Genomic DNA, 21,624 nt, shown 5'->3' with positions numbered 1-21,624 from the left:
GGTTGCCAGATGGGACGAGGCGAAAATGATCAGATGGAATTCGGGACGAGGGGGGCTGCTGACTCGAGGGTTTTCGCTGGAGCGTGCGGACTGTAGAGCCTTGCTGTCCTTTTATCCCTCCTTATTTTATCCTATTTCCTTCTTGTTCACTTCTTCTTTTCTTCTCCCGTGGTTGCGTTCTTATTTGATTGATGTTTTGATCTCTGGGCCGGGCCGGGCTCGGTTGGGTGGCCCTGGATTCAAATAACGAGAAAAGTGAGGGTTCCCCTTCTCTGGCCGGTGAAGTTGGTAGGTGGCAGGAAAGAAAACCCAGCTGTACGCTGATCAAAGAGAATTTTCCGGGGGAGAGGGGTGGGTTGTCCTGGGGGGAAGAGCGGTTTCGTGCTCCAACGACGTCGACCTGCAGACACACAAAGATGGGGTTTGGAGTAAGGCAGTTAAGTTGGAGTTCATGGTACACGTCGTCACTGTTGCTGCTGTAGTAGCAGTCGTTTGCGGTTGCAGTCGCAGTTGCATCCAGACCAGACCAGACGAAAAGGTTGTTGGAGATGACGAGATGGAGAAAGCGACGCTAGATGCAGCACCATCCTCGCCACCTCATTGGGCCGACCAAGTAGGGGGGGAAGTTCCTCCTTCCTGCCTTGTTCACTCCCAGCAGCTGCAGCAGCTGCAGCAGCAGTCAAAAGCATGCGAGAAAGTCAACGCTTCTTCCGTCTTCTCCCTTAAAGATCAATATTCCAATCAATCAACCTCAACCACGCAAACCAAGGTCACACCAAGGTCACGACGGATGCGATGCGGCAGTCGGGAGCTTGATGCGCGCACTGACTGAGACCCGGCAGATGCAGAGCTGGGGGGCGCTTTCGGGTTTGGGCATGTCAATGCCTACCCAAAGAGGTACTAAGTATCCGCATTGCGGGACAAAACATGCCACGGGAGCATTCCAGAAACCTGGGTGAGCCAAGACATGGGACGCCACTGCACATTGGGACACAGTACCGGTAACTCAGGATTACCAGTAGAGAAAAGGAAGAGGAGCCGGCAGGGGAATAGGAAGGGGGGAAAAAAGAAGAAGAAAAGAGGGGAATACTAATAGCCCGTTTGACAGCGCAGGGATGGCGTTTCTCATGTATGCAGTTACAGACACAGATTCAGAAAGATGCAGATACCTACCTACCTACCTACCTACCCATACCTGCCTGTGGGTAACCTGATATTTACATACATGTGAACAAAGTGGGTGGGTGGAGCACTTTTTTTTTACTAATTCGCCTTTTCTGTTTCACTTGCACCATTGTTCCTGCCGCCAGCAACACTAATACCTTTGACAGCAGCACGCTGCAGCTTTCGGCGAATGGGAACGCATCAAATATTTTTTTGACAATTCAGAGCTCAATCGACGGCGTCATGTCAGGGCGCATTAGTTCTTGCTCAGTACCCCTCGTGTCTCCCTCTCCGTACCTACCTTACCTTATCTAGGTAGGTTGGCACGATAAACTCTCCCAAAAGACCAGATGAAATGGTTTCCGCATGAGTAGGTACCACAGGATTGGTACATGCTGCTAGGCGGCTGCTACTGCAAACTCGGCATACTCACTTATTCGAGTCCATGGTATCCCATTGCAGCCTTTGCCTTACGCATTGGTTGCGGCGAGCTAGGGCCACGGCCGACTTGCCCGGAATGTGGATACCGCCGGTGCCGGCGCCGTTCCAGCACACATCGTTCAGCACACATCGTTTTGTACACTTCCTACCTTGGTACGGATACCTGACAACGTATCGCAAAAGTACAAGTGCCAGGCTTTGTCCTCGAGCCCTTGAGAGCCTCCTCCAAAGCGTCATATCCGTGTACAGCCGAACGTGTTGAGGATCTCCTTGGAGCTGTTCTTTTAACTCACATGTAGCGACCGCTGTGGCATCAATCAAAGATGTGTTGCAATACTGGCGGTTATTGCCTTCAAGGGGCTTGACAAGCTTGGCCTAGAAAGACAACAACTCGACACCTCGACAACTCTTTAACAGACGGAGAAGCTTTGGCATTCAGTTGCCATCTCGAATGCCACCCAGACGCCAACTCCCCATTGCGGGGTATCTGGGGTACAGACCGAATTCGGAGGGTGACATGGGGGCGTGCCGCAAACACATACCGAAGAATAGGAGCATGGTGTTGGTTTTGACCTGCAAAATCGTTCTTTGAAGCTAGCATCACTCACTCCGTCGGACTGGCTCCGTGACCCCTCGTCGGAACATATCCGCAGCGACTTTCCGGGCCCATGCGTTAGCTCAACCTCAGCTAGGAAATTCATTGACCACCAGCTAGCTAACGGTTCTTACCAATGCCGCTGTCTACCTCCCAGACCAACCTATTAGCGACGGCATATTTGCTGTGTTTCCAAGTCGAATCGGCATTACAACGAATTGAAGTATGAGGAGACAGGGAAGAGGTTGGTGACAACAGCTGCCGCTCACTACAGCCGAGCAAAGCCGAGCCCCCACCCCCCCCCCTCTCTTCAAGTGCTGGGCCGGAACACGTCCGAAACGCCTGCCTTCCACAACGTTGCTTTACATCAAGGGAGTTACACAGACAGTATTCCGATATGGTCTCCGGTTAGACGTGACTGTCGGCCGCAACGACCGAAATGAGCTCCACTGCAGCTCCTCTTCCCAGACTCCCTGCCTGCCAGCTGTGTTATCGGAAGAAGATCAAAGTATGTACACTCACTGAGCAGCATAAACGCCAAGGAGAAATTCGCTCGCCGTCGTCGAGGCGGCCCGTCCCAACCCCATCAACGTACTGAATTTCTTTCAGTGCGATAGCACGAGGCCACGATGCAGTCCATGTACGAAAAGCGACAGCCAGTGCGTCGTTCTCAGCCCGGGCGGTGAAGAACCGCTCTCTAGAGCGTAAGTCCCCGTCGATCTTCGGCGAACCTTAGCATCCAGCATTGACGACCAGCCTCGACAAGCAGAGAGATTGATCGTCTAGAACAAGAGGAGAGGGCGTTGTCCTCAAGACTTCAGACACTACGACGTAATGATGAAGGGTCGACCCCAAGAGCACCCGACCGTCCTGCCGCCGGGACCGGGCACACGGCCGCCTCGGTCGAAAGTTCCGACGTTTCGCCATCAGACGTCGAGGGCCTTGGGTGAGACGACTTGGGCATCGCTACACCACGGGTTCTTTCTAACCTCATGCTGCTAGCTTTATGGCTTCTCTCTTCACCGATCCCGATCTCAGAAGAAACAACACCGAGTTGTTGCAGATCCTAGCCAAAGTGCCCAACGCCCCTGAGCCCTCCATAAGCCCCTGCGAGCTGCCTTCTTCGGAGGACGCCGAGTTTCTCTTCGAAAGATAGTACGTCGTTGGCTCTCTATCATTTCGTGTGCCTTGGGCAGCCCCGAAATGTCTCACGCTCACCGAATCCCCCGTAGCATCGACTGGTCACATGTCCAGAGTCCCTTTCTCTGTCGGGACGAGATTAGGGAGCTTCGCCGCCGGCTTTTCTCGTTTCCTCTTGCCGGCCAATCTGCCCCGGACCATGATCTTTTCAGGGCCTTCATGATCCTGGCAGTGGGCTCCGTGTTTCCGTACCGCAATGGCGCACACCACCAACATCCCGAAGGCTATTACCTTGCCGCTTTACAGCACCTTGGTGCCGACTTTTTGACGCGCGGGCTAGATTCCGTGCAGGATCTGTTGTTGGTATGTCGCTTCGGTATCTATCACCGGATCGGTAAGTAAGCTGCATCAAGTCTGATCCCATTGCCACGCCGCCTTCCCCTCGCTTCAGTAGTCTGACCGCACCAAGGCACTTCGATATGGGATGTGATCCGGCTGTGCGGTCGCCTATGCATCGAGCAAGGCCTGCATCTCAACGACCAACCGAGCAAGAGTCTTTTGCATGCACAGATGAAGCGGCGCGTCTTTTGGTACTTCTACATCATCGATCGCTACAGCTCGACCCTTCTCGGGAAGCCCTTCACCATCAACGACCGCGACATCGAGACCAGCTTCCCCGTCGACGCAAACGACGAGGATCTCGTAGCCGCGGACCAGTCTCTGCGAGACCTCGCGGCGTTCCAGATGACGCACGTCCCGCTCGGCCCAAGCGAGATGACTGTGTTCTTCACCGCGGTGCGCCTCAGACAGATTTCATCGAGGATCCACACAGAGTTCTCCAAGCTTTCCCGGAACCATTTCGAGGTCTCGCGGAGCCACCTTGCACCTGGCCACATCTACACCACGCTAACACGCTTGATGCGCGAGCTCCAGGAGTGGAGGGACCACGCGCCGGTCTTCCCGCGCCCAAAATGTCTCTACGAGTCTCAGGACTGGTTCGACCTCCTGCTCGCCCGGGAGCAGCTCTACCTGGTGCGAAGAGCGATCGACCTCGTGCCCAAGCGGGAGGGTAAAACTCCGAGGCACGTCTCCGTCCTGTATCTCAAGACGGCTCTCCGAACCATTGAGGTGTATTCCCTCCTGTGCCAGAATCGCCCGCTCATCACCCACACCCGGAGCTATTTCCACATGATGTTCACGGCGGGCCTGTCTGTAATATTCTGCGTCTCTGCTGCGACGGCTCTCGACGTCGAGGATGTCCAGAGCGCTTCCGCCGGGTTGACGCAGTGTGAAGAGACTCTGCGGGACATGGTTGAGCAGCTCGCGAGCGCGAGACACTACGTCGTCGTGTTTGAGGCTCTTCGTCACAACACATTCCGGAAGCTCAATCGAGTTCTGGAAGCGCTGAGGCCCGACAACGGCCATCAATGTGTGACGGCTGACCCATCGGCTTCGACTCGTCCCTCTGGGTTTTCTGCACACTCCTCGCATCCTCTCCCGTCATCTTTGGGGACGGAGCGGCCCGACCACGCGGAATATCGCATGGAAGACGTAAGTAGCAGCCAGGCGGCTCAGAACCACGTCCCGGTCGGCGATACGTCGAACACGCTCAACTTTTCGTTGCCTTTGGACAACAGGATGGCCGGGGACGCCACGACGTACCTGTTTACCGGGAGAAGCAACTTTGGTTCCCTGGGGATCACCGGAAATCCATCTCCCAGCAGCGATCTCCTTGACTGGGCTTTCCTGAACGACGAGACGCTGTGGAACATGGAAACGGTGTTGGGGGAGTACGTATATGGCGACCCTAGCCGGCATGCTGGTTTTGACGGGTTTGAATTTTGACTTTACATCTTTTATCATAATGAATACACCCGACCTCATGGGCTCTTCTCAAGTTTCTCGATTTCTGGGTTCTCCCCTCTGTACCTCAGCCCTCAATATATGTGCCCGAGATAAGGGTCGTTCGTTGTCTATACTTTCACAGTCCATGTTCCCTTCCCTTTTCTTCACTAAGGTACCCAGAAAAGCATGCAATGTTCTCGATAAAAACGTTCCATCCGGAACCCATTTCCCATCCATCACTTGATACGTTGGCACCATCAAATCGTCTAGTTCACCCTAGCGGTGGCATACTCCAACAATCGCACGGCCGCCGCCATTCCGGTCTGGACCTGTGTCTCCCTTGTCGCCGCGCCGATGTGGGGAGTGCTGACCGCCCCGGCTTCCCACAACGCCCCGTACCTCTCCCGGCTCGGAGGCTCTTGCTGGTGGCAGTCCAAGCCAGCGCCCCATATGAGGCCCTCCTCCAAGGCGCGTTGCAACCCGTCTTCGTTGACGATGCCCCCACGGGCCGTGTTGATGACGATGGCGGTCCGTTTCATGCTCTTGAGCTGGTCGTATCCGATCAGGTCGCGCGTCGCCGGCGTCAGCGGCATGTGGACCGTGACAACGTCCGACGTCGACAGCACCTCCTCGACCGACTGGGCGCGGTGGTGAGGGACGTCGCTCCAGGCCTTGGACGGCAGGTACGGGTCGTATGCGACGACGTCCGCCTCGAACGCCCCGCGGAAGATTTGCGCCACCGACTTCCCGATGTTGCCCATGCCGAGGATCCCGACCGTCTTCCGGTGCAGGATGAGGCCGGAGCACTTCTCTTTGGGCACGACAACGCCCGAGTTCTGCTGTCTGGCGATGACGCCCACCTGGCGCGCGACGGCCGTCGTCAGCGTGAGTACCAGCTCGGCGACGGCCCGGGCGTTGACGCCGGGGGTGTTGAAGATCTTGATGCCGCGGGACGAGCAGGCCTCGGCGTCAATCTTGTCGATGCCGACGCCCTGCTTGCCGATGGCCAGGAGATTGGGGCAATCCGCGATGTCTTCCGCCGTCAGGCGCGACGACCTGATCAAGAGGAACTGGGCATCCTTCCATCTCGCATGCTTGGGTTGTCCCGGCAGGATGACGTTGAAGTTCTCTTGGCAAAAGGCAATGACTTCGGGCTGGAACGAGTCCAGAACATAGACAGTCGGCTTCGTGCCAGGAGAACTGACATTGGGAAAGTCAGACACTGCCGATGGCGCCATTCTATAAACTCGTGATGGTAGTGACTGGGACGGTTGTCATGAGGTAAGAGCAGGTTTCGATTCGAGTGGTGTTTGCTGCTTGTAAGGCAAGGGAGTTGGCGGGTTGTTGACTGGAGCAGGCGGATTAGATGGACAGCGGGCCTTTGAGCTCGAGATCTCTACGTCTATTATATCAGTCGGCCTGTGATACAAGCGCTGCATGACCTATGATACCATTTTTGGCGACGCGTGTCAGACTTAGGCAACATTTGGCTTCATCGGCAACTGGTGTGTGGCTCTCGTCGGACCCTTTCCGGGCCGATCGGACTGACTCCGGATGGCCACTCTGATACCGCATTTCACGGCCGGTGCCACACCGAAGACCTCTCGATACTACCATTACGGTCGAATCCGACACTCTTCCGTCCGACGGAAGTCCGATACTGGTTGGGCGGGGGGCCGAAAGACTCATGATAGCCTCGGCACCGGTCCGATGAGCAGAACCATGCTCGCGTGATCGTGTTAGTATATCTAACGGTTTAATCGCCTCGTCTCTGTATTGGAGCTGCTGTGTAACAAGCACGCAGCCTCAACTCGTCCGAACCCCCAAACTTCATTCAAAAATGTCTATCTCGATCCCCCACTCGCTCAGGGAGAAGCTCCTCCGCAACGAGGTGGCCTCCACGCTAAGCGTCAAGCTGGTCAAGTCCGTCGAGCTCCCCATGATGGCCAAAACGGCCGGCTTCGACGGTATCCTCGTCGATATGGAGCACTCCTCGTTCGACCTTGAGACGACGTCCCAGCTCTGCATAGCCGCGCTGTACGCCGGCATCTCGCCCATCGTCCGCGCACCCAGCAAGGACCCGTTCTTCGTCTCGAGGATCCTGGACGGCGGCGCGCTCGGCGTCATCGTGCCGCACATCCGCAGCGTCCAGGACGCGCGCGACGTCGTCTCGGCCGCCAAGTTCCAGCCGGTCGGCACCCGCTCGTCGACCAACGGGCTGCCCCACTTCCAGTTCCGCACGATCCCGGCAAAGGTCTCCAACCCGGTCACGAACGACGCAACGCTCGTCATCCCCATGATCGAGACGCTCGAGGCCCTGGAGCTCGTGGAGGAGATCGCCGCCGTGGAGGGCGTCGACTCCCTGCTCATCGGCACCAACGACCTGACGGCCGAGATGGGGATCCCGGGTGACTACGAAAACCCCAGGGTGACGGAGGCGTACCAGCGCACCATCGACGCCTGCAACAGGCACGGCAAGTGGGTTGGAGTAGGCGGTCTCCACTCGCGTCTGGACTTGGTCGAGAAGTTCTGCCAGATGGGCGCGCGCTGGGTCATGGCTGCCACGGATGGTCCTCTGCTCATCGCCGGTGCAACCAAGAGGGCTTCCGAGATGGCCAGCTTGAGTGCCAGGGCGACGGGGGCTAAGACCAACGGAGCCTCATAGATCTGATGATAACATCTTGGTGTTGGGTTGTTGAGCTAGGAAATGCACTATTAAACGACGGCATGATGTCTGCCGAGGAACGGTTCCTTGATAGAGTCACTAATAGAACATCAACATTCACAAATTCTACAACGTTGCTTTGCTACATTCATCTGTCGAGACTGTGGAAAGCAAATCAGAGAGCTTCAGCAGTCTGTAGATTTGTTTCTTACCTGGCAGCTGCCTGCCGTCTCTAGACGATATTCGACGGCCTTTCTTCTGAATTCAGCTTGAACAATCGGAGGTTTAGATACTCACCCTGGCCTTAGCACAACGAAGTGTGCCCCGCGTTACAATGTACATCTACGCCTTCTACAATCTGGGGTAGGATGACTAATGCGGGGGGAAGGGGAGGGGTAGGGGGTGAGACAAAATCGTTGTGGGCCAGCGGCACTGGTTGTCTTGGAATCAAACACAACTAGTTTCTTCAAGGCTTCATTCAGAAAACAGCAGCAGAACACGGTTCTCTTCAACTTTTGAAACCTGCAGATCACTCATACGTTCCTATGGTTGATCCACCAAAAATTCTTCCCACCTGTTAATTGGCGGGGAGCTGAGCCATGAGTTCAGCTTCGTCGGGTCGTGAGCCGTCCAACTCTGTTGGAACCCCTGACGTCTCCTCTGAGACGCCGAGAACTCGACCAATAGCCTGCGTACGATGCTGGAAACGAAAACAAAAGGTTTCCTCGAGCCCTTCAAGCCCTTTCGAGGTTCGTGTTGAGGTGAAAGTCCCACCCGGCTAACCACTCTGTATCTTGGACGTCGCCAGTGTGACAAGCGGTTACCAACTTGCACCGCATGCCAATCGCAAGATGTCGAATGTGTTCCCCGACACCAAGACATCACTTCCTCGACTGAGCTCTCTCACAGTTCTGTTATAGGGTACGGACTTTGGTGCTTCTCGCCCCGCACCCTATCACAACTTCCCGCCCATCGATTGCTCCCTGCTGATCGTTGACAGTTACGTCGAGTCCTTGAAAAAGCGCGTCGCCGAACTCAAGCACAATGTCCAATCCTCTTCGAGGAAACGAGCCCGCACAGAAAACCACAGGGCCGAGTCGTCGGCAGATGGACCTTTACTCGCGGAACCGGTCAGCACCCGTGCCCAGGACGCCGTCTCTGTGGTCTCGAGCCACGCCTCTGCCCGGACCGCCACCAGACGGGGCCACGAAGACTCATCTGTGAGGGCCACTATGGGCGCCATCGGCTTCTTGTCACGCAGTGCCATGGCCGAACCGCGTGGCCAGTCGGACGAATTGCCTCGGAAGTTTTCTCTCGGTGAGATCATCTCCGGGGCACTGGCCATCGATGGACGCGATCCATCAAAGGCTTCTCCTGCGCCAAAGACACCCACTATAGATGGTCACCTATTGCCGCTCACTCACGATGCAACCAGTAGCCACTTGCGGCGTTTCTTGGACAGCATTGTATTTCTGCCCTATCTCGATGAGGCAAGCCTTCTCGAACAGTACGACATTGTTGTCGCCAATAACGACCGACCTGACCGTGGTGGGCGCATCAACCCTCTTCACTTCTTTAACGTTCATATGGCTTTGGCTATTGGTATTCTGATGTCCCCCGATTCCGCCCATCTGTCGATGCTCAGCTCTGGGTATCACGCTGTTGCCGCCAATCAGGTGCACTCCATTTTGCGCTCCGAGGTGTCCCTCGAGCATGTCCACTGCATGGTCATGCTTTTACTGTACTCGCTCTTGAGCTCCACGGGAGGCTCGGCTTGGCATCTTCTTGGCCTCACAGTGAAGACGTGCATCTCACTTGGTCTGCATCGAGAACCTGATGCCCATGCCGACTTGACCATGGCTGAGGCGAACAAACGAAGATGGCTGTTTTGGACTGTGTACTCGCTCGACCGGTGGGTTCACCTCACTAGACTTCAAGTCGTGGATCCCGTAAGTATTGAACTGATATTCTGTATAGCTCTTTAAGCATAGCTATGGACCGTCCTTTCAGCATCCAAGACGACGACATTTCAGTCCAGGTACGTATCGTTGCGAGGAGGTTAAATTGAACCGGTCTTTGACTGATGCTTACTATGTAGGTACCCCCAGAGGAAGAGGATGCAGCAGTTCCCGTTCAGCACATCTCAAGAAAACTTCATCTGAGCCGGTATGTTATAAACCATGCGCGGATCATTTCCAGCATTCGGACCGGAAGGGGAGCGGATATCATGCTCGATTACAGCAACATTTGCCATTGGAGGGACCTCCCCCCATCCCTGGATTGCTCCTCTCCAACGACCTTGAATGTTACAGATATTCTCCAGCAGCTGTCTTGTCGGGCCTTGGTCCGGCTGGTCTCGCCGATACACCAGGCAGAAGGGGGCAGAGATATATTGCTCTGGAACGCCCATGATGTAGAAATGGACGCCATCGGCACTTCTGAGCAGTTCGTCGACCGGTGTTATGCTCGTTTCGCGCAGGGTGGTTTCACGGGCACTTTCATCGACGCCTATGACATTTTTCATGCTGCGGTAGTATGCGTCTGCCTCGCGTGGAGGATGAGCCAACAACCGCCCGCCGAACGCAGGCTTACCAAGGTCACGGGAACCCTCCACAAAGCCTCAACACTCGTTACAGCTATAGCTTCTAGATTTCCGGCTCTGGCGTCTTTTCAACGGGTACTGCTGGCTCTTTCGACATGTGTGATGGGTGAGAAGCATTCAGATTTCAATGTAAGATCCCATCGGAGCTCCCTGTCCCCTCTTGGGTAACCTGGATGGACTCTGACTAACAACATCTTGGAAGATGATTACTTCTGAAGCATTCTCGCCGATGATTCCCCGTCGGATCCAGCAGTTCATCCGTTACACGTTTACATGATCGTCAAATAGCTAGATCAACATGCTCGCAAAACGACATGGGCAGACAGGATGGTTTTAATTCAAAAGTATAGAAATCCGGATATTGCTCCTCTGGCCTAGAACGTGACTCATGCATCCCTCATAAGAGGCTGGCTGTATGAGCCCTAGAGTTTGCCACTGTCTCGGAGATGTGCAAAAAGGTAGACAATGTAAGTGAACATTGGAGAATGGAGTGTCCACTGTTGGCCTAGACGAAAGGATGCATCTCCTATCCTGATCGGTTTTAACCAAGTGAAATGCAGTTATAAACGGAGTGTGTCCGGGGAGGGGTAAGTTACCTACCGAGGCCGACCATCAGACCATGAGGGCCCAGTCTGTAGTGCCATAGCAATAGACGACATCCGGTATCTACCCATCAACGATGGTTGCAACGCTGACACCCGCTAAGCCCATTGCGGGTCGGGCCATCGAAGACGGATTGCGTCCGAAACTTAGACCTTAGCATCGGACATCCTCCGGCCCAGCAACTCCACAACCCCAGATAACCCACAGTGACCAAAACATCCGTATGAATCGCGGGGAATGGGGTGAGGGGGTGAGGAGGAGCTGGACACAAGGAACCTAGTCTTGAAGGAACGGACCATTGACTTACTAGGCGAGGGGGTTCTTTCAGAACAAGGAAACCGCGAGCTTTGGTTTCGACATAAATACCTGGCATCAAGACCTCTTCGAGATACTAGCCCTGAGCAGGCAGCTCAACCCACCCTTCACTCATCACGCAGTGAAAGTAAACCCAAGCCAACTCCCTCGACGAATATGGCACCCACCAACGACTCAAAACGCTCGTCTATCGACGTCAAAGTCGGAGTCGAGTTGGAAGAAGCCGCTCCTGTCCGCGACCCTCTCATCGAACGATATGAACTCATCCGGGATAAGTCGCCCGAGGAGCTCAAGGCCCTCAGCAAAGCGGTCGTTTCGAAACTCGACTGGAGGTTTTTGCCCATGGTATGCGCCATGCTCATGATGAAGTAAGATAAACCATCCCATCTGCCCGGCAGCCGGTCTATCCCATCGACGCCATCCGAGCCTTAATTTGAAGCTAACGATTTGGGAACGACTGCAGCTACCTCGACCGTATCAACGTCTCCAACGCCCGGCTGGCTGGTATGCAGGAAGACCTGCACATGTCCGACACGATGTGGTCGGCCGGAATATCCATGTTCTATGTTGGGTACATCATCTCGCAGGTCCCTGCCAACGTCATCATCGCTAAGGGCAAGCCGCGCATCTTGCTCCCGTGCTGCATGCTGGGGTGGTCTGCCGTGACCATCTGCATGCCCGCCGTCACCGCCGGCTGGGGCTTCCTTCTCTGCCGATTCATCGTGGGCGTCACGGAAGGGCCGTTCGTGCCCGCCGTGTCCCTCATGACCTCGTCGTGGTATACGAAGCACGAGTCCCCTCTTCGGATGGGGATTTGGCACGCCGGCAACACCATTTCGCAGGCGATTTCCGGTCTCCTCGCCGCCGGCGTCCTCCAGAACATGGATAACATAGCCGGCTTGGCGGCCTGGCAGTGGTTTCTTTTGCTCGAAGGTACGTTGTCGCTGGCTGGCTTGCCGCTGCAGATGCGGTTGTCAACTTATCTCAGACGGCTAAACGTGACTTCAGGCATTGTTAGCATACTGGTGGCTCTTGTCAGCTTCTGGTTTATCCCAAACTTTCCCGAATCGACCGGCACGTACTTCTTTACTGCCGCGGAGTCACAGATGGCTCAGTACAGACAGGAAGTGTCGGCGGGTGGCCGATCCGAGGACGATGAAGGAGACTACTGGGGAGGTGTATGGATGGCTCTCAAGGACCCGTTCACCTACTTCTTCTCGGCTATCCATTTCTTCCTCATCATCGCACAGTCTTACAAGGACTTCTTCCCATCGGTCAGTAAATTTTATTTTCTGTGCTCAATCTTTTCCATACGGCGGCGTTGGACTCACGTCTTTCCAGATCCTCGCTACACTTGGCTTCGATCAAACCACCACGTACCTCATCCAGGCTCCGCCACCCATCATTGCTTTTCTAGTTACGTTGGCGGTGTCTTGGTCTTCCGGACGCATGCTGGAGCATGGATACCACATCATAGTCCCCATGCTGCTCACTCTCGTGGGCTGTGTGGTCATGATCACGACTCTCAACGTCGGTGCTCGCTACTTCTGCATGATTCTGTTGGTCACTGGCCCTTTCGTTGGTCTCAATGTGAGTTTATCCTCTTCGTGTTTCTCTCTGGTTGATACAACGCTTACCCTGGCTGCCCAAAAAACAGCTCCAAATCTCCTGGGAGACCACGGTGGTGCCCCGCCCGCGTACCAAGCGAGCGGCTCTGATTGCCATTGCCAATTGTGTATCTTCGGTTTCCCATTGGTTCACGCCATACTTCTTCCTGCGCAACCAAGAACCATATTATCAGACCGGCGGCGGAGCCATTATTACTGGTTGCGGCTTGACGGTCATCTTTGTTCTGATCACGAAGTGGTACTGTCGCAAGAAGAACAAGGAGTTGGAGGAGCAGGAGAGGCTTGCGGGCGAGCCCAAGGGATGGAGATTCGCTTCGTGAGATGTCTCTGTGGCAGAGGCGTATGTCCAGCAGTTGGTGCTTTCTTCGATCGCGGGTGTATGGCATTACAATCGAAGGCGGTCTGCCTCAGTTGACAATAAACAAGGCGAAACAACTGAACAGATAGAGAGACATAATTATGAGTTTCTGAATGACAATTTTAATCGACTCAATTGCTGCCAAACGATGCCTCTGCTTGCTCTCGTTTTGCCTACCAACACTGCTCACATGTAAATGAGGTGGAACTCAATGTACGATTGCGCAGCCATGGGTTTGATGCTTACTTAGAAGGCCTGTTACGGAACGCTGAACTTCGTCGTTGAAGTTGAAAGAGGAGAGTTTATCTAAATGCCTTCCTGGCTGTAACTTGAAAGGTTGTCAACTCCCCACTTGATTGCCAAGAGTTCCGTACCTTGGTTCCTCGAACCAGGTTTCATTTGCTCGCTACAAACACAATCGAGTAGAAGGGACGTGTAAAATCAAAACAGGCAAGATTTCAAGATTTCACGGTTATTTTTATGAGCTTTTCCTTTACCACTTTTGCATCCTAACTCGAGGTCTAAGAACAATCACAAGTGTAGTAGCTGGCTCAGCAACTGGTCAAGAGTGTAGTTGATCATGATTGGTAGTTGCTGCGGAGTTGTCCCACCCAATCGGTACACACCTAGAAGTGCCTGCTACGAAGGCAGGTATGCAGGTACCTAGGTACAGGATTAGGTACATAGGCACTGCGAGGACCCCACCGGCTGAAGACCGGTAAAACTCCAATGCCGATAATATAAGCAAGCTACCGCTCGAAAAAGTGCAGTCCTCCGGAAAAAAAATCTCGGGCGCGACATCGACATTGAAGGGGACCCAAGGCTTCCAAGGAACCGCTGTCCGATCCCATAAAGTTCCATATGCCTTCCACAATGCCTCATTCGGAGAACGACGGGCCGCTGGTCAAGCGCCAGAAGCTCACTGTCGTTTCCAAGTCTGCGACTGCCACGCGCCAGTCCTCCCGCATCTTCGCACCCTTCCGAGTATGCCTCCCGCCCTGCTTCTTCTGCGTGTGTCCCTCTCGGCTTCCCGATGCTAATACCTCTCGCCCAGACTGTTGGTCTCGTCTCCCCCACGAACGTTCCTTTCACATCAATCCCCCTTGGAAAGACGACGTTCCAGATTACGACTTCTGTTGGAAGAGCTCTGCAAACCTACGATCTGAAGCGGGGCCTCAACCTCGTCTTCGTCACCCGTCCCCAGACGCCCGCCGACATCACCGCGACGCTCGCGTGGAAAGAGAAGGTTTTCGCAGCATGGGGCGACGCAAGGAAGGGCGAGAGGCAGGGTATCTGGGCTTTCAAGCGCGGAAAGAAGGTCGAGGAGCTCGAGATCCCCGGAGACCTCGACGAGCCCATCCAGCAGATCCTGATCTTCGGGTCGTGGATCGTAGGATGCGCCGTGACGAGACTCGAAGTATGGAAGTCGGCCACCCTGGAGCACTACACCACGCTTCACACCATGGCTGGCAAGAAGGGCGCCAATGAGATTACCGGCGGTGTCACGAACATGCCCACCTACCTCAACAAGATCTGCGTCGGTCGCAAGGACGGCTGGGTCGAAATCTGGAACGTCAGCACCGGCAAGCTCATCTACACCATTCTCCCGCCGACCCCCGACTGTGGCGCTGTCACATGCATGCAGCCTACTACTGCGCTCTCTCTGCTGGCCATCGCCTACGCCAACGGCACCCTGGTCATCCAGAACATCCTGACCGACAAGCCAATCGTGCTGCTGAAGGCTGGCCACGACGATGAGCCCGTCACGTCCATCTCTTTCAGATCCGACGGGATGGGGGCCGGTCATGACGGCCGGAAAGACGGTGTCATGGCGACCGCCACCGCTGCAACTGGAGACGTTACATTCTGGGACCTCAACAACGGAGGCAGGGTCATGGGTGTTCTGCGCAGTGCGCACAACCCTCCATCCGGAAACGGCCCTCTGGTGCGGGGTGGTATCAGCAAGATCGAGTTCTTGTCGGGCCAACCCGTCGTTGTCACCAGCGGACGCGACAACTCGTTGAAGACGTGGATCTTTGACGAGAGTCCCTTCTCGGCGATCCCGCGTATCCTGCACCAGCGCAGCGGACACGCCGCCCCCGTCAAGTGCCTGCAGTTCCTGCCCTCCGACTTCGAAGGTGCCGATGCGGGTAACAAGTGGCTGCTCAGTGGTGGCCAGGACCGCAGTCTCTGGGGCTGGAGTATGCGACGTGACGGCCAGAGCACCGAGCTCAGCCAAGGAAACATCCGCAAGATGGCCAAGAAGACGGGCATTCTGTCCACCAAGGCTCTCGCGCGCGGCCCTACGACGACTCTGGAAGACCTGAAGGCCCCCGAGATCACGTGCATTGCCAGCTCCCTGAACCGCGACGGCGGCATCGGCGCCATACCCGGCAACCACCCCATCTGGCAGAAGCACGGCAACACCAAGAAGCAGCTGGACGCCGAGGTCAGCGGGTCGACGGGCTGGGAGAGCGTCGTGACAGCACACAAGAACGACGCGTACGCCCGCACGTGGTTCTGGGGTCGGAAGAAGGCGGGTCGATGGGCGTTCCCGACCGGCGACGGCTCCCACGTCTCGACGATCGCCATGAGCCCCTGCGGCACGTTCGCCCTCGTCGGCTCCGTCGAGGGCGGCCTCGACATGTACAACCTGCAGTCCGGCCTCCACCGCCAGCGGTTCCCCTCCAAGCTCACTCCGGCACAGGCGAGGGCGATGAAGATGCAGCAGCTGAGGCAGGCCGACAACGTCGTGCAGCTGCACACGGAGAGGGACAGCCACTTCGCGCCGGGCACGGGCAGGCACACGAAGGCGATCACGGGCATCGTGGTGGACTCGATGAACAAGAACGTCATCACGTGCTCCCTGGACGGCAAGATCAAGTTCTGGGACTTCCTCACGGGCAACCTCGTGCACCAGATCAACTGGGCGCCGATGACGGCGATCACGGGCTGCAGATACCACGCGGCCAACGACCTGATGGCGTTTTCGTGCGACGACAACTCGATCCGCGTCGTGGATCTCGAGACGAAGAGGACGATCAGAGAGTTCTGGGGTTGTCAGGGGGCCATCAACGACTTCTGCTTCTCCAACGACGGCCGGTGGGTCATCGCTGCGTCGCAGGACTGCGTCGTCAGGGTATGGGACCTGCCGACGAGCCACCTCATCGACGCCATCCGGCTCGAGAAGGCGTGCACGGCGCTGGCCATGTCGTCGACCGGCGAGTACCTGGCGGCGACGATGGAGAACGAGCTCGGCGTGGCCATCTGGACCAACAAGTCCCTCTTCACGCACGTGCCAACGCGACAGGTGTCGGACAAGGAGGCGGCGCTGCTCACGGGCCCGACAACGTCGGGCGAAGGCGGCGAGGGCATGCTCGAGGCGGCCTTCAACGAGGACGAGGCGGACGGCGAGGACGAGACGGTGGTGGCGCCGACGGTGGACCAGCTCAGCGCGGAGCTGACGACGCTGTCGCTGGTCCCCAAGAGCCGTTGGCAGACGCTCCTCCACCTGGACCTCATCAAGCAGCGCAACAAGCCGACAGAGGCGCCCAAGGCCCCGGAGAAGGCGCCCTTTTTCCTGCCGTCGGTCGGTTCCGGCAAGCAGCCGCAGCAGTCGAGCCTGAGCCTGCTCGAGGGCACAGCGGCGGCGGCGACCGAGGCCGAAGCCGCCACCTCGGAGTCCAAGTCCCGCATCACGAAGCTCGAACGCGGCCGGATGCAGGAGGCGTTCACCAGCAAGCTCAACGACGGTGCCATCTCGGGAGACTGTAAGTTTACCTACTACCTACCTAACTGCCCACCCAAACATCGATCCACCCAAGCGTGATGGTTTGATGTGAACAGCACAAGACAAGATGACTAACACCGTAGCAGTCGACGACTTCATCAACCACCTCAAGTCCCTCTCCCCCTCGACGGCGGACCTCGAGCTCCGGTCCCTCTCGCCCGAGGATGACGGGCTCCTGCGGTTCGTCCGGGCGCTGACGAGCCGGCTCGCCTCGCGACGCGACTACGAGCTCGTGCAGGCGTGGATGACGGTGTTCCTCCGGCTGCACTTCGACCTCGTCATGGGAGACGCGCAGCTGCTCGAGGCGCTGGGCGAGTGGAAGACGCTGCAGGAGCGCGAGGCCGGGCGGCTCGACGACCTGGTGGGCTACTGCAGCGGTGTCGTCGGCTTCCTGCGGAGTCCCAGGACGTGAGACGGGCGTAGGTAGGAGGCTGTAGGCTGTGTGCTGTGTGTTGTGGGAGGTCTGGGAGTATATGGTTGGCAAGGATAGATTAAGATGAGGTCAAAAGGCAGATAGATGCCATGTTCACTAGCAGAAGGGGAGGAGGGAGGAGACACGAGCTGTGTAGCAAGCATTCGTCAGGCTTGAATTTTATGTCAATACCCACAAAAGGTCTTCATCAGTGCGTATTATAATTTCATGTATGCGCATATTCATACTTTCTTGGGTCCTCCTCCCACATGGACCCTTTCTTCCCCTTTCCCCGGTAATTTTGTCTCCTGTCCTCCTCTCGTCGGCGTCGATCCTGAATGTTGCGGCTCCCATCCCATCGTCCCCGTAATGGCGATGCCCAAATCCACCGCCCACACACCTTCACGTAGCAATCACGCTATGCTTCACGATCGCTCGTCCGTCCCTTGCCGGCGGGACACATGCGCAACCGAGAGCCGCCTGCCGATCACGAACTCAGGGTGTCATGCCCATCAGGGCCGATGAGCGCTAGGCAAGTCACACACACCGGCAGCCGTCCCCTGAGCCTATCCCTCAAAGTGTGTGATGCCCCGTGGGGCGCAATACGTGGGAAATTGCTCCGCCCCGGTCCCCCCTCGACGTGTTGTTACACCGACACGACGCGGAGTACGGCACGCGATGCAACGTGGGCCGGGGTCTTCCGGTTGTCTGGTTCTGGTTCCTGGGGGCCTTGTGTTCTTCCTCCATGTCTCTGTTTCTCTATCTTTCTCTCTTTCCCACTCTCTCCTTTCTCTTTTCTTGGTAGTCCAAAACTCTGCGTTAGACTGCTCGCTCCTTGGCAACTTTGGGTCGGCTGACCGACTAGCCCCCCGCCCCCGGCCCCCGACTGCTCGTTGCCGGTTGCTTGGGACGGGGGCAGGGCAGGGCATGGCAGGGCAACTTGCAGGCATTCCCGGCTCGGCTCGGCGAAAAGGGCACCGAAGTGTGGGGTGCGGAGAAGTCCCCAGTCATCTTCCCCGGACCTTCATCTCCAAATGGCAAAGGGGGAGCGGGGTCCCCGCCAATTCATTTCGAACCGACCCTCCTCCAAGTCATTGCTTGCCACTTGGTGAGCAATTGGCCAATGTCATTCGTCAGGGACCTCTTCCTATCCACGCAATCATGAGTGTTGCTGTCTGTCAAAGGCCCCCCGGCCATGGATCACTCACAAGTCTTTTTCAACCAGAGCAACTTCCCCCGCATCTCTCGCCTGCGCCACCTTGACCGTTCTAACCTAATTTTGCCTCTAACCCCCGTGTTTCTCTCTTTCTCTCGCTCTCTCTTCCCATCTCGTGCGGGGAATTGTCTCCCGGGATGTGTGCGCCCAAGAGGAAACAGACAAACATCCGGAGATGACATGTCCGAGGCTCACTCACCGTTCTCAAATCTGCTCGACGCTAATAGGTAAAGAAACATGGGTGCTTCGGGAGAATGGGTTGCGGAGACATATAAAATGAGGTCCTTGCCATCTCTCCTACAGTTCACTCTTGCTTTCCCCCCTTTCTTGCTGGTTTAGGCACGCGAGAGTACGAGTTCCGACGAGTCCCAGTCGAGCTTACACCTTCGCCAGTCCCCATTTCCATCTTCTGTCTTCGGAGCGTGTGATAAGAGAGAAGCAAGTCCAACTGTTACCTTATACTCAAGATGCGCGTCTCCTCCCTCCGCGGCGCGGCCCTCGGCGCGGCCCTCGCCCTCGCCACGCCGGCCGCCGCCGTGCTCAACGCGACCGAGACCTCCAACCGCCTCATCATCGCCAACGACCGCCTCTACGCCGCCATCGCCAAGCCCGGCGGCTCCGTTGTCGAGCTCACCCTCGACGGCGTCAACCTGCTGGGCACCCCCTCCGGCAGCACCGGCAAGGGCCCCTACCTCGACTGCTACTGCACCCCCGAGGGCTTCTGGACCCCCGGCAACGTCAAGCCCACCTTTGAGCTCTACTCGGGCACCGACTCGGCCGGCGTCCCCTACGGCGGCGTCAAGATGTCCGACACGTACGCCTCGACCGGCCAGGTCCTCGAGCAGTACTGGTTCCTCCGCGAGGGCGAGACGGGCCTGCACATGTTCAGCCGCGTCGCCTACTACAACGAGGAGAAGCCCTTCTTGCGCAACCTGCAGGAGCTGCGCACCCTCTTCCGCCCCAACGACCCCATGTGGACGCACCTCCTGACGAACCCGACCCAGTACGCGCCCCTGCCCTCCAAGGACGCCGTCGCCAAGCAGGTCGTCGTCCAGGACGCCACCTGGTACCTCGGCAACACCCCCGACGACCCCTACGTCCAGCAGGAGGCCGACTGGTTCACAAAGTACACATTCCAGGACACCTGGCGCGACATCGACGCCTACGGCATGTACGCCGACGGCTCCAACACCGCCGACGGCTCCGCCTACGGCGCCTGGATGGTCTTCAACACCCGTGACACCTACTTCGGCGGCCCGCTGCACTCGGACCTGACCGTCGACGGCATCGTCTACAACTACATCTCGTCCAACCACCACGGCGACCAGACCCCCAACATCACCAACGGCTTCGACCGCACCTTCGGCCCCCAGTACTACCACTTCAACAAGGGCCCCGCCGGCACCTCCATCCTCGACCTCCACGCCGACGCCGCCAAGCTTGCCGACCCGGAGTGGAACGCCGACTTCTACGACGACATCGCCCACCTCGTCCCCGGCTACGTGCCCTCGGCCAAGCGCACCACCTGGAAGCTGCACGTCGACCTGCCCGCGGGCGCCTCCAAGCCCATCGCCGTGCTCGCCCAGAACGGCATCGACTTCCAGGACAACGTCTTCGACACCAAGGCCTACCAGTACTGGTCCGACATCGACGCCCAGGGCTACGCCACGATCCCGCGCGTCAAGGAGGGCACCTACCGCCTGACCATCTACGCCGACGGCATCTTCGGCCAGTACATCAAGGACGACGTCCAGGTCGTCGCCGGCAAGGTGCAGACGACGCACGCGCGCTGGCGCGAGGAGACGGCCGGCAACGAGGTCTTCCGCATCGGCACGCCCGACAAGTCGTCGGGCGAGTACCGCCACGGCTACGCCCGGGACGAGACCAAGCCGCTGCGGCCCGAGGAGTACCGCATCTACTGGGCACGCTACGACTTCCCCGACGAGTTCCCCGAGGGTGTGCGCTTCCGCGTCGGCGAGAGCGACCCGGCCACGGACCTCAACTACGTCCACTGGGCCGTCTTCGGCGGCAAGGGCAACTCGATCCGCACCGACATGTACCTCGGCGACGGCAACGTCAACAACTGGACCCTCGTCTTCGACCTCGCCGAGGCCCAGGTGCGCCAGAAGCGCTACGCCACCTTCACCGTCCAGCTCGCCGGTGCCAAGACGGCCGCCGGCAACACGGACGTCTTCAACGCCAGCGAGCCGCACTCCAACCTCCGCTACACCGTCAACGTCAACGGAAAGGACCTTGAGCCCTGGGTCATCCCCTACCACCAAAGCAGCTCGTGCGCCGTGCGGTCGTCCGTCATCTGCTACAACATCGCCAACAAGTTCGTCTTCGACTCCAAGCTCCTCAAGGCCGGCGAGAACGAGATCGTCCTGAGCCTGCCGTACGGCGCCAAGAACTACGAGAGCGCCGTGCTCACCGAAGCCATCTACGTGCAGTACGACGCGCTGCGGTTGGAGATCAAGTAGCTAATGGAGGGGCGTTGTGCGTTTTTGTATATGCGAAAAGCGAATCTGATAATTGTTAATGAAATACATGCATTAAAGCGAGAGAGAGAGAATGTGTGTGTGAACGTATATGTGTGTTGTCTCTCTGTCATTGTTGCCGTACATACATATCTAGATACCTACTTAGGTATATGAGTATTGGTAAGCTTTTGAACTACGTGCCTCAGAGCCGGATCCCCTTGCTTGTAGGACGGAATATAAGACAGATATTAATGAGAGAAACTTACGCACGCACGAACCCACGCACGTACGCAGCGGGAAAAGTGGCTGAGTAGGGATGAGCAACGTCGCGGTCAGACAAAAACCCGTTCGTTTCGAAATACTGTCTGCT

General features: G+C 57.0%; 7 protein-coding genes across 7 annotated transcripts; 6 read left to right on the top strand and 1 right to left on the bottom strand.

Moving 5' to 3' along the window:
* Positions 1-2,639: 2,639 nt before the first annotated feature.
* CH63R_04825 (Fungal specific transcription factor domain-containing protein) lies at positions 2,640-5,185 on the top strand (the record flags this gene model as incomplete). The annotated part of the gene is made up of 6 exons (XM_018299800.1): positions 2,640-2,708; positions 2,810-2,904; positions 2,970-3,146; positions 3,203-3,355; positions 3,433-3,734; positions 3,810-5,185. The coding sequence occupies 6 exons, from the start codon at positions 2,640-2,642 to the stop codon at positions 5,183-5,185; spliced, it is 2,172 nt and encodes a 723-aa protein (XP_018161046.1).
* Positions 5,186-5,451: 266 nt separating this feature from the next.
* Positions 5,452-6,423, bottom strand: CH63R_04824 (D-3-phosphoglycerate dehydrogenase; the record flags this gene model as incomplete). The annotated part of the gene is made up of 1 exon (XM_018299799.1): positions 5,452-6,423. The coding sequence occupies one exon, from the start codon at positions 6,421-6,423 to the stop codon at positions 5,452-5,454; it is 972 nt and encodes a 323-aa protein (XP_018161045.1).
* A 602-nt stretch (positions 6,424-7,025) lies between these two features.
* On the top strand, positions 7,026-7,850 carry CH63R_04823 (HpcH/HpaI aldolase; the record flags this gene model as incomplete). Its single annotated transcript, XM_018299798.1, has 1 exon — positions 7,026-7,850. The coding sequence occupies one exon, from the start codon at positions 7,026-7,028 to the stop codon at positions 7,848-7,850; it is 825 nt and encodes a 274-aa protein (XP_018161044.1).
* Positions 7,851-8,449: 599 nt separating this feature from the next.
* CH63R_04822 (Flavin-binding monooxygenase) lies at positions 8,450-10,262 on the top strand (the record flags this gene model as incomplete). The annotated part of the gene is made up of 5 exons (XM_018299797.1): positions 8,450-8,599; positions 8,771-9,762; positions 9,828-9,888; positions 9,949-10,016; positions 10,163-10,262. 5 exons carry the CDS (start codon positions 8,450-8,452, stop codon positions 10,260-10,262), a joined length of 1,371 nt encoding a protein of 456 aa, XP_018161043.1.
* Positions 10,263-11,526: 1,264 nt separating this feature from the next.
* CH63R_04821 (Major facilitator superfamily transporter) lies at positions 11,527-13,318 on the top strand (the record flags this gene model as incomplete). The annotated part of the gene is made up of 4 exons (XM_018299796.1): positions 11,527-11,738; positions 11,834-12,644; positions 12,712-12,960; positions 13,028-13,318. 4 exons carry the CDS (start codon positions 11,527-11,529, stop codon positions 13,316-13,318), a joined length of 1,563 nt encoding a protein of 520 aa, XP_018161042.1.
* An 899-nt stretch (positions 13,319-14,217) lies between these two features.
* On the top strand, positions 14,218-17,558 carry CH63R_04820 (WD repeat domain-containing protein; the record flags this gene model as incomplete). The annotated part of the gene is made up of 3 exons (XM_018299795.1): positions 14,218-14,340; positions 14,411-17,126; positions 17,233-17,558. The coding sequence occupies 3 exons, from the start codon at positions 14,218-14,220 to the stop codon at positions 17,556-17,558; spliced, it is 3,165 nt and encodes a 1,054-aa protein (XP_018161041.1).
* Positions 17,559-19,577: 2,019 nt separating this feature from the next.
* CH63R_04819 (Rhamnogalacturonate lyase) lies at positions 19,578-21,254 on the top strand (the record flags this gene model as incomplete). Its single annotated transcript, XM_018299794.1, has 1 exon — positions 19,578-21,254. One exon carries the CDS (start codon positions 19,578-19,580, stop codon positions 21,252-21,254), a length of 1,677 nt encoding a protein of 558 aa, XP_018161040.1.
* Between the last annotated feature and the right edge of the window lie 370 nt (positions 21,255-21,624).

This window comes from Colletotrichum higginsianum, chromosome 3, assembly GCF_001672515.1.
Source record: "Colletotrichum higginsianum IMI 349063 chromosome 3, whole genome shotgun sequence".
NCBI classification, from domain to species: Eukaryota; Fungi; Ascomycota; class Sordariomycetes; order Glomerellales; family Glomerellaceae; genus Colletotrichum; species Colletotrichum higginsianum.
This window is presented reverse-complemented; position numbering and strand designations above follow the sequence as displayed.